Raw genomic sequence first — 13435 nt, forward strand, 5'->3', positions numbered from 1 at the left:
ACGGTAGATGTATATAACACAGGGGTAGGGGTATATCAGTGACGGTAGATGTATATAATACAGGGGTAGGGGTATATCAGTGACGGTAGATGTATATAATACAGGGGTAGGGGTATATCAGTGACGGTAGATGTATATAATACAGGGGTAGGGGTATATCAGTGACGGTAGATGTATATAATACAGGGGTAGGGGTATATCAGTGACGGTAGATGTATATAATACAGGGGTAGGAGTATATCAGTGACGGTAGATGTATATAATACAGGGGTAGGGGTATATCAGTGACGGTAGATGTATATAATACAGGGGTAGGAGTATATCAGTGACGGTAGATGTATATAATACAGGGGTAGGGGTATATCAGTGACGGTAGATGTATATAACACAGGGGTAGGAGTATATCGGTGACGGTAGATGTATATAATACAGGGGTAGGGGTATATCAGTGACGGTAGATGTATATAATACAGGGGTAGGGGTATATCAGTGACGGTAGATGTATATAATACAGGGGTAGGGGTATATCGGTGACGGTAGATGTATATAATACAGGGGTAGGAGTATATCAGTGACGGTAGATGTATATAATACAGGGGTAGGAGTATATCAGTGACGGTAGATGTATATAATACAGGGGTAGGAGTATATCATATAATGTGTGTGTTTTCTATGTATGTATGTATGTGTGTGTTTTCTGTGTGTGTATGTATGTATGTGTGTGTTTGTGTGTATGTATATGTATGTATGTGTTTGTGTGTTTTCTGTGTGTGTGTGTGTGTGTGTGTGTGTGTGTGTGTGTGTGTGTGTGTGTGTATGTATGTATGTGTGTGTTTGTGTGTATGTATATGTATGTGTGTTTGTGTGTTTTCTGTGTATGTATATGTATGTGTGTTTGTGTGTTTTCTGTGTATGTATAAGTATGTGTGCTTGTGTGTTTTCTGTGTATGTGTAAGTATGTGTGTTTGTGTGTTTTCTGTGTGTGTGTGTGTGTGTGTATGTATGTGTGTTTTTGTGTGTATGTATATGTATGTGTGTTTGTGTGTTTTCTGTGTATGTATAAGTATGTGTGCTTGTGTGTTTTCTGTGTGTGTATGTGTGTGTATGTGTGTGTATGTGTGTGTGTGTGTGTATGTATGTGTGCGTGTATGTATGTATGTATATGTGTATGTGTTTGTGTATTTATGTATGTATGTATGTATGTGTGCGTGTATGTATGTATGTATGTATGTATGTATGTATATGTACTGTGACAACCTGGGGACCACTTAGCTCACAGGATCGCCATCTCCCGGGTGAGATGGTTGGCGCACATATAAAGTTCACTCCAACTCATGGAATAAAAGTTTAAACCAGCCGCAGCTAGCTTTACAAGCAGTGTTACAACATAAACCATACAAAATAAACCCTAGACCGTCCAGCCTCTAACTAACACATTCAGTGTCCCTCACTACGAGACCCTGAGCCTTGTGCCCAGCACCTCAAAACCTTCAGAGCTTTACCTTACACGGTGGTGACTCTCACAGGCTGGCATGGCTGTCTTCCCCAGACTGAGAGCCCCTTACAAGGTGGTGACTCTCACAGGCTGGCATGGCTGTCTTCGCCAGACTGAGAGCCCTGTGTGAACTGCACACACCTGAATTACAGAGCCGCCTCAGGTGAAGCCTACCTAAGCTCATCAGACAGCCCAAGATATAGACTGTCTGTATGGAGTGGAAGCCCAAGACCCGGACTGTCTGTATGGAGTGGAAGCCCAAGACTCGGACTGTCTGTATGGAGTGGAAGCCCAAGACTCGGACTGTCTGTATGGAGTGGAAGCCCAAGACTCGGACTGTCTGTATGGAGTGGAAGCCCAAGACCCGGACTGTCTGTATGGAGTGGAAGCCCAAGACCCGGACTGTCTGTATGGAGTGGAAGCCCAAGACCCGGACTGTCTGTATGGAGTGGAAGCCCAAGACCCGGACTGTCTGTATGGAGTGGAAGCCCAAGACCCGGACTGTCTGTATGGAGTGGAAGCCCAAGACACGGACTGTCTGTATGGAGTGGAAGCCCAAGACCCGGACTGTCTGTATGGAGTGGAAGCCCAAGACACGGACTGTCTGTATGGAGTGGAAGCCCAAGACACGGACTGTCTGTATGGAGTGGAAGCCCAAGACCCGGACTGTCTGTATGGAGTGGAAGCCCAAGACACGGACTGTCTGTATGGAGTGGAAGCCCAAGACACGGACTGTCTGTATGGAGTGGAAGCCGCCCTTCACACTCCAGGAAACCAGACCCTATTCCGGATTTTACACCCAAGAAATCAGCAGAGAAAACCCTCGCTGCTGTACTTGTTCCCTGGTTGCTTGAAACTGGACAGTTTCTGCACTGTCCAGTAGCTGCACTGCTACAGTATGTATGTATGTATGTGTGTGTATATGTGTATGTATGTATGTATGTATGTATGTATGTATGTATGTGTGTATGTATGTGTGCGTATGTACAGTGTGTGTGTGTATGTATGTATGTATGTATGTATGTATGTATGTATGTATGTATGTGTGTGTGTGTGTGTTTGTGTGTGTGTTTGTGTGTATGTATTTGTGTGTTTTCTGTGTATGTACAATATATATGTGTGTGTATGTATGTATGTATGTATGTGTGTGTATGTACAGTATATGTGTGTGTGTGTGTGTGTGTGTGTGTGTGTGTGTGTGTGTGTGTGTATATGTATGTATTTGTGTGTTTTCTGTGTATGTACAATATATATGTGTGTATGTATGTATGTATGTATGTGTGTGTGTTTGTACAGTATATGTGCGTGTGTTGATATTTTTTGTTATCAATTAACAAAAAACAAAGGGAATGAACAGTAGAGAAATCTAAATCAAATCAATATTTGGTGTGACCGCCCTTTGCATCCAAAACAGCATCAATTCTTCTGCAGAAAGTCCTGGATTTTGTAGCATTTTAGTCCGGTGTATGATTAACCAATTCTACCAAACAGGTGATAATTATCATCATTGTTATATGTAGGTGGAAACAGCTGTGGTTGGAATAGTGTGTGTGTGTGCGTGTGTGTGTATATATTGGGTGCAGCGTGTGTGTGTGTGTGTGTGTGTGTGTGTGTGTGTATATATATTGGGTGCAGCGTGTGTGTGTGTGTGTGTGTGTGTGTGTGTGTGTATATATATTGGGTGCAGTGTGTGTGTGTGTGTGTGTGTGTGTGTGTGTGTGTGTGTGTGTGTGTATATATTGGGTGCAGTGTGTGTGTGTATATATTGGGTGCAGTGTGTGTGTGTGTGTGTGTGTATATATATTGGGTGCAGTGTGTGTGTGTGTGTGTGTGTATATATATTGGGTGCAGTGTGTGTGTGTGTGTGTGTGTGTGTGTGTGTGTATATATATTGGGTGCAGTGTGTGTGTGTGTGTGTGTGTGTGTGTATATATATTGGGTGCAGTGTGTGTGTGTATATATATTGGGTGCAGTGTGTGTGTGTGTGTGTGTGTGTGTGTGTGTGTGTGTGTGTGTATATATATTGGGTGCAGTGTGTGTGTGTGTGTGTGTGTGTATATATATTGGGTGCAGTGTGTGTGTGTATATATATATATATATATATATATATATATATATATATATATGAGTGTGTGTATGTATCCTCATATATAAGTAATTGTATGTCTATATACATGACAGCTCGTCACTTACATCAGAGGCCTTCTTCTCTGCCAGTTCGAGCCTCTCCTGAGCTTCCTTTACCGCCTCGGAGTACTTCTCCACCTCTTCTTCTGTACCCTTCACCTTCTTCTGCATTGCCATCACCTCTTCCTCTAGCTGGGGGGAGACAACAACATTGTATCAGTAATCTTCATCTTCTGTATTTTGACCGTGTTCACACATTGAGTATTCGTTGAGGATTTGATGAGGATTTGAGGAGGATTTAGGCGCAGATTCCGCACTTTAATCCTCACCCAATTCGCGGACATGCTGCATCTAATGCGAGTGAATGGCGTTTTTCTAACTTAAATCTCATGCTCCAGAAAAAATCCACACGGAATAATGAACAGATTTTCAATTCCACAGCATGATTTTTATTGCCCCGGTTTCCGCATGGAAAAGCCTCAGTTTAGTTCCATTCAATTACTATGGGGATAATATGCGTGCGGATCCGCGACAGAAATTCAAGTTCAAACACATTAGATGTAGATCTGTGATATTGTAGTGGGATTTCCCCAACGATCTAATGTATAAGGGGGAATCCTGACTGTCACACTGCGGCAGATATTGGGGGAAAGAAGGATCGGCCATGTTGGATTTTAGCATGCCCGATCCTTTGGTGCCGCAGTAGATAAGTCGCTGTCAGAGGTGTCTGCAGGGGACAGGGGAGACTGGCAGCAGCTTTTATTCTCCCTACCCAATAAAAAACATTTTTTTGGGGGGTCTCTAGAGTGTGTCTTATATACAGTGTATATGTTATATCTTCAATAGACCATATCCTCAAATATTCCATAGAGATTATACTGGGGAGTCATCAAAGCTTCTATATAATAGATGAGATATACTAGAAACATTCTATCCATCATAGTCCACTTATGGTATCCAGTATATCAGACTCTATATTACACCTCATATACAGAAGATACATTGTATCCATTATATCATACTCTATATTACACCTCATATACAGCAGATACATTGTATCCAGTATATCAGACTCTATATTACACCACATATACAGCAGATACATTGTATCCAGTATATCAGACTCTATATTACACCTCATATACAGCAGATACATTGTATCCAGTATATCAGACTCTATATTACACCTCACATACAGCAGATACATTGTATCCATTATATCAGACTCTATATTACACCTCATATACAGCAGGTACATTGTATCCAGTATATCAGACTCTATATTACACCTCATATACAGCAGATACATTGTATCCAGTATATCAGACTCTATATTACACCTCATATACAGCAGATACATTGTATCCAGTATATCAGACTCTATATTACACCTCACATACAGCAGATACATTGTATCCAGTATATCAGACTCTATATTACACCTCATATACAGCACATACATTGTATCCAGTATATCACACTCTATATTACACCTCATATACAGCAGATACATTGTATCCATTATATCAGACTCTATATTACACCTCATATACAGCAGGTACATTGTATCCAGTATATCAGACTCTATATTACACCTCACATACAGCAGATACATTGTATCCATTATATCAGACTCTATATTACACCTCATATACAGCAGGTACATTGTATCCATTATATCAGACTCTATATTACAACTCATATACAGCAGATACATTGTATCCATTATATCAGACTCTATATTACACCTCATATACAGCAGATACATTGTATCCAGTATATCAGACTCTATATTACACCTCATATACAGCAGGTACATTGTATCCATTATATCATACTCTATATTACACCTCATATACAGCAGGTACATTGTATCCAGTATATCACACTATATTACACCTCATATACAGCAGATACATTGTATCCATTATATCAGACTCTATATTACACCTCATATACAGCAGGTACATTGTATCCATTATATCAGACTCTATATTACAACTCATATACAGCAGATACATTGTATCCATTATATCAGACTCTATATTACACCTCATATACAGCAGATACATTGTATCCAGTATATCAGACTCTATATTACACCTCATATACAGCAGGTACATTGTACCCAGTATATCAGACTCTATATTACACCTCATATACAGCAGGTACATTGTATCCAGTATATCAGACTCTATATTACACCACATATACAGCAGATACATTGTATCCATTATATCAGACTCTATATTACACCTCATATACAGCAGGTACATTGTATCCAGTATATCAGACTCTATATTACACCTCATATACAGCAGATACATTGTATCCATTATATCAGACTCTATATTACACCTCATATACAGCAGGTACATTGTATCCAGTATACCAGACTCTATATTACACCTCACATACAGCAGATACATTGTATCCATTATATCAGACTCTATATTACACCTCATATACAGCAGGTACATTGTATCCATTATATCAGACTCTATATTACAACTCATATACAGCAGATACATTGTATCCATTATATCAGACTCTATATTACACCTCATATACAGCAGATACATTGTATCCAGTATATCAGACTCTATATTACACCTCATATACAGCAGGTACATTGTATCCATTATATCATACTCTATATTACACCTCATATACAGTAGATACATTGTATCCATTATATCAGACTCTATATTACACCTCATATACAGCAGATACATTGTATCCAGTATATCAGACTCTATATTACACCTCATATACAGCAGATACATTGTATCCATTATATCAGACTCTATATTACACCTCATATACAGCAGATACGTTGTATCCAGTATATCAGACTCTATATTACACCTCATATACAGCAGATACATTGTATCCATTATATCAGACTCTATATTACACCTCATATACAGCAGATACATTGTATCCAGTATATCAGACTCTATATTACACCTCATATACAGCAGATACATTGTATCCATTATATCAGACTCTATATTACACCTCATATACAGCAGATACGTTGTATCCAGTATATCAGACTCTATATTACACCTCATATACAGCAGATACATTGTATCCAGTATATCAGACTCTATATTACACCTCATATACAGCAGATACATTGTATCCAGTATATCAGACTCTATATTACACCTCATATACAGCAGATACATTGTATCCAGTATATCAGACTATATTACACCTCATATACAGCAGATACATTGTATCCATTATATCAGACTCTATATTACACCTCATATACAGCTCTATATTACACCTCATATACAGCAGATACATTGTATCCATTATATCAGACTCTATATTACACCTCATATACAGCAGATACATTGTATCCAGTATATCAGACTCTATATTACACCTCATATACAGCAGATACATTGTATCCATTATATCAGACTCTATATTACACCTCATATACAGCAGATACGTTGTATCCAGTATATCAGACTCTATATTACACCTCATATACAGCAGATACATTGTATCCATTATATCAGACTCTATATTACACCTCATATACAGCAGATACATTGTATCCAGTATATCAGACTATATTACACCTCATATACAGCAGATACATTGTATCCAGTATATCATACTCTATATTACACCTCATATACAGCAGATACATTGTATCCATTATATCAGACTCTATATTACACCTCATATACAGCAGTTACATTGTATCCAGTATATCATACTCTATATTACACCTCATATACAGCAGGTACATTGTATCCAGTATATCATACTCTATATTACACCTCATATACAGCTCTATATTACACCTCATATACAGCAGATACATTGTATCCAGTATATCAGACTATATTACACCTCATATACAGCAGATACATTGTATCCATTATATCAGACTCTATATTACACCTCATATACAGCAGATACATTGTATCCAGTATATCAGACTCTATATTACACCTCATATACAGCAGATACATTGTATCCATTATATTATACTCTATATTACACCTCATATACAGCAGATACATTGTATCCAGTATATCAGACTCTATATTACACCTCATATACAGCAGATACATTGTATCCATTATATCAGACTCTATATTACACCTCACATACAGCAGATACATTGTATCCATTATATCAGACTCTATATTACACCTCATATACAGCAGATACATTGTATCCATTATATCACACTCTATATTACACCTCATATACAGCAGATACATTGTATCCAGTATATCAGACTCTATATTACACCTCATATACAGCAGATACATTGTACCCATTATATCAGACTCTATATTACATCTCATATACAGCAGATACATTGTATCCAGTATATCAGACTCTATATTACACCTCATATACAGCAGATACATTGTATCCAGTATATCACACTCTATATTACACCTCATATACAGCAGATACATTGTATCCAGTATATCAGACTCTATATTACACCTCATATACAGCAGATACATTGTACCCATTATATCAGACTCTATATTACATCTCATATACAGCAGATACATTGTATCCAGTATATCAGACTCTATATTACACCTCATATACAGCACATACATTGTATCCATTATATCAGACTCTATATTACACCTCACATACAGCAGATACATTGTATCCAGTATATCAGACTCTATATTACACCTCATATACAGCAGATACATTGTATCCAGTATATCAGACTCTATATTACACCTCATATACAGCAGGTACATTGTATCCATTATATCAGACTCTAAATTACAACTCATATACAGCAGATACATTATATCCAGTATATCAGACTCTATATTACACCTCATATACAGCAGATACATTGTATCCAGTATATCAGACTATATTACACCTCATATACAGCAGATACATTGTACCCATTATATCAGACTCTATATTACACCTCATATACAGCAGATACATTGTATCCAGTATATCAGACTCTATATTACACCTCATATACATCAGATACATTGTATCCAGTATATCAGACTCTATATTACACCTCATATACAGCACATACATTGTATCCAGTATATCAGACTCTATATTACACCTCATATACAGCAGATACATTGTACCCATTATATCAGACTCTATATTACACCTCATATACAGCAGATACATTGTATCCAGTATATCAGACTCTATATTACACCTCATATACAGCAGATACATTGTATCCATTATATCAGACTCTATATTACACCTCATATACAGCAGATACATTGTATCCAGTATATCAGACTCTATATTACACCTCATATACAGCAGGTACATTGTATCCATTATATCATACTCTATATTACACCTCATATACAGTAGATACATTGTATCCATTATATCAGACTCTATATTACACCTCATATACAGCAGATACATTGTATCCAGTATATCATACTCTATATTACACCTCATATACAGCAGATACATTATATCAGACTCTATATTACACCTCATATACAGCAGGTACATTGTATCCAGTATATCACACTCTATATTACACCTCATATACAGCAGATACATTGTATCCAGTATATCAGACTCTATATTACACCTCATATACAGCAGATACATTGTATCCAGTATATCATACTCTATATTACACCTCATATACAGCAGATACATTATATCAGACTCTATATTACACCTCATATACAGCAGGTACATTGTATCCAGTATATCACACTCTATATTACACCTCATATACAGCAGATACATTGTATCCAGTATATCAGACTCTATATTACACCTCATATACAGCAGGTACATTGTATCCAGTATATCACACTCTATATTACACCTCATATACAGCAGGTACATTGTATCCAGTATATCAGACTCTATATTACACCTCATATACAGCACATACATTGTATCCATTATATCAGACTCTATATTACACCTCATATACAGCAGATACATTGTATCCAGTATATCAGACTCTATATTACACCTCATATACAGCAGATACATTGTATCCATTATATCAGACTCTATATTACACCTCATATACAGCAGATACATTGTACCCATTATATCAGACTCTATATTACACCTCATATACAGCAGATACATTGTATCCAGTATATCAGACTCTATATGACACCTCATATACAGCAGGTACATTGTATCCATTATATCATACTCTATATTACACCTCATATACAGCAGATACATTGTATCCAGTATATCAGACTCTATATTACACCTCATATACAGCAGGTACATTGTATCCAGTATATCATACTCTATATTACACCTCATATACAGCAGGTACATTGTATCCATTATATCAGACTCTATATTACACCTCATATACAGCAGATACATTGTACCCATTATATCAGACTCTATATTACACCTCATATACAGCAGATACATTGTATCCATTATATCAGACTCTATATTACACCTCATATACAGCAGATACATTGTATCCATTATATCAGACTCTATATTACACCTCATATACAGCAGATACATTGTATCCAGTATATCAGACTCTATATTACACCTCATATACAGCAGGTACATTGTATCCATTATATCATACTCTATATTACACCTCATATACAGCACATACATTGTATCCATTATATCATACTCTATATTACACCTCATATACAGCAGATACATTGTATCCAGTATATCAGACTCTATATTACACCTCATATACAGCAGATACATTGTATCCAGTATATCATACTCTATATTACACCTCATATACAGCTCTATATTACACCTCATATACAGCAGATACATTGTATCCATTATATCATACTCTATATTACACCTCATATACAGCAGGTACATTGTATCCAGTATATCATACTCTATATTACACCTCATATACAGCAGGTACATTGTATCCATTATATCATACTCTATATTACACCTCATATACAGCAGATACATTGTATCCAGTATATCAGACTCTATATTACACCTCATATACAGCAGGTACATTGTATCCATTATATCATACTCTATATTACACCTCATATACAGCAGATACATTGTATCCAGTATATCATACTCTATATTACACCTCATATACAGCACATACATTGTATCCAGTATATCAGACTCTATATTACACCTCATATACAGCAGGTACATTGTATCCAGTATATCATACTCTATATTACACCACATATACAGCAGATACATTGTATCCATTATATCATACTCTATATTACACCTCATATACAGCAGGTACATTGTACCCAGTATATCAGACTCTATATTACACCTCACATACAGCAGATACATTGTATCCAGTATATCAGACTATATTACACCTCATATACAGCAGATACATTGTATCCAGTATATCAGACTCTATATTACACCTCATATACAGCAGATACATTGTATCCAGTATATCAGACTCTATATTACACCTCATATACAGCAGGTACATTGTATCCAGTATATCATACTCTATATTACACCTCATATACAGCAGGTACGTTGATTTTACACCTTGTGTCATATCCTCGAGGTCACCCCTGGGGTTCTTATATATTTGTATTGTTCTTCAGGTCACTTTGCTCAGCTTTTATAAGTTTAATAGACGGGTTTCACCCCAGGATTGGATCTTTGTATCTGCTGCTTTGGAGCTGGAGGTTTTTACTTGCAGCACTCGGTTTCTTCCAGCACCTCGCAGGTTACATGATCACGCAGGAGAGGGGGTGGACATTGGGGGACAGCTCCTCATTACCTCTAGTCACAGGAAGGGGGCGCCATAAGACAGCTGATCTCACACATCAGGGTTATCCCAGCAATCTGCAGCCAGGGTCACATAGAACGCTGTGCGCAGGGCTAGTGGCCATTAGAATGTAAGCTCCTCGGGTGACATGACTTTCCTTGCACATTTCTTCATCCAAATTCCCTGTTAATTGTCCACTGATCGGCCTTCTCCTGCCGTACGTGTAACATAGATTGCCAGCTCTGTAGTCCACAGAAAAGTATGGATGCTGGGGGGAGTAGTAATATCATGGGAGGAGTGGTAAGAGACTTTTGGAATCGGGTATTATGCTAAGAGGAAAATCACTGTATAGTAAAGTATAGTATAGTATAGTAGTATGATACTGGGGGTAGTAGTGTGACACTGGGGGTAGTAGTATGACACTGGGGGTAGTAGTATGACATTGGGAGTAGTAGTACGACACTAGTGGGTAGTAGTATGACACTGGGAGTAGTAGTGTGACACTGGGAGTAGTAGTATGACACTGGGAGTAGTAGTATGACACTGGGAGTAGTATGACACTGGGGGTAGTAGTAGGACACTGGGGGTAGTAGTAGGACACTGGGGGTAGTAGTAGGACACTGGGGGTAGTAGTATGACATTGGGAGTAGTAGTATGACACTGGGAGTAGTAGTGTGACACTGGGGAGTAGTAGTATGACGCTGGGGAGTAGTAGTATGACATTGGGAGTAGTAGTATGACACTGGGGGTAGTCGTATGACACTGGGAGTAGTAGTATGACACTGGGAGTAGTAGTATGACACTGGGAGTAGTAGTATGACACTGGGAGTAGTAGTATGACACTGGGAGTAGTAGTGTGACACTGGGAGTAGTAGTGTGACACTGGGAGTAGTAGTATGACTCTGTTGGTAGTAGTATGACATTGGGAGTAGTAGTATGACACTGGGAGTAGTAGTATGACACTGGGAGTAGTAGTATGACACTGGGAGTAGTAGTATGACACTGGGAGTAGTAGTATGACACTGGGAGTAGTAGTATGACACTGGGAGTAGTAGTATGACACTGGGAGTAGTAGTATGACTCTGTTGGTAGTAGTATGACATTGGGAGTAGTAGTATGACATTGGGAGTAGTAGTATGACTCTGTTGGTAGTAGTATGACATTGGGAGTAGTAGTATGACATTGGGAGTAGTAGTATGACATTGGGAGTAGTAGTATGACGCTGGGGAGTAGTAGTATGACGCTGGGGAGTAGTAGTATGACACTGGGGGTAGTAGTATCATTACTCTTAGGGCTGGTATAGAAGTATAACCAGTATAAAAGGTGTTGCACTCTGACTCCGGGGTATTGTGCAGTGTTGGGGGTTGTAGTACAGTCACTTGGGGGTGTTAGTACCTGCTTGCACCGGTCCTCCGCCTGTTTCTTGTCGCCCTCCGCCTGCTCCGCCCGGTCTATGGCATTCTCCTTGTCCAACTTCAGCATCTGCATCTTCTTCTTGATGGCGTCCATGGCTGCGGTTGAGAACGGGCGGCTGCGGGTGAGAACGGACGGCTGCGGGTGAGAACGGACGGCAAAGGGTGCTCCGGGGGCTGGAGGAGCTCTGCCCCGACTCCCAGCTTTATATCCCGGGACACAGACACCGCCCAGTCCCGATCATCACAGCCTTGTAGGGCAGAGATAGAGCCCGGGGGAGGGAGCCGGAGCCCGCAAAACTGGGAGCAAGGTGGGTTATAGGGGGATGAGTGGTGGGGAGAGGGGGGCAAGGAGCAGATAATGGGGGATGAGTGGTGGGGAGAGGGGGGCAAGGAGCAGATAATGGGGGATGAGTGGTGGGGAGAGGGGGCAAGGAAGGTTATAGGGGGATGAGTGGTGGGGAGAGGGGGACAAGGTGGAGATAATGGGGGATGAGTGGTTGGGAGAGGGGGGCAAGGAGACGATAATAGGGGATGAGTGGTGGGGAGAGGGGGACAAGGAGGAGATAATGGAGGGATGAGTGGTGAAGAGAGGGGACAAGGAGGAGATAATAGAGGGATGAGTGGTGGGGAGAAGGGGCA

At 39.1% G+C, this 13435-nt stretch overlaps 1 protein-coding gene across 5 annotated transcripts in view; it reads right to left on the reverse strand.

Annotated features, from left to right (window-relative positions):
* Positions 1–13435, reverse strand: part of TPM2 (tropomyosin 2) — a 103212-nt gene that overhangs the window by 46121 nt on the left and 43656 nt on the right. For 2 of the 5 annotated variants that reach the window (XM_075844326.1, XM_075844318.1), the window contains exons 1-2: positions 12777–13079; positions 3689–3814 (exon numbers count right to left, since the gene is read on the reverse strand). In XM_075844326.1, the coding sequence (XP_075700441.1) occupies positions 3689–3814; positions 12777–12890 (240 nt within the window). In that variant the 5' untranslated portion in view covers positions 12891–13079. Of the gene's footprint in view, positions 1–3688; positions 3815–12776; positions 13085–13435 lie in introns of those variants that run through there. The other 3 variants (XM_075844309.1, XM_075844302.1, XM_075844335.1) reach the window with 3 other exon arrangements.

Source organism: Rhinoderma darwinii, chromosome 1 (assembly GCF_050947455.1).
Source record: "Rhinoderma darwinii isolate aRhiDar2 chromosome 1, aRhiDar2.hap1, whole genome shotgun sequence".
NCBI classification, from domain to species: Eukaryota; Metazoa; Chordata; class Amphibia; order Anura; family Rhinodermatidae; genus Rhinoderma; species Rhinoderma darwinii.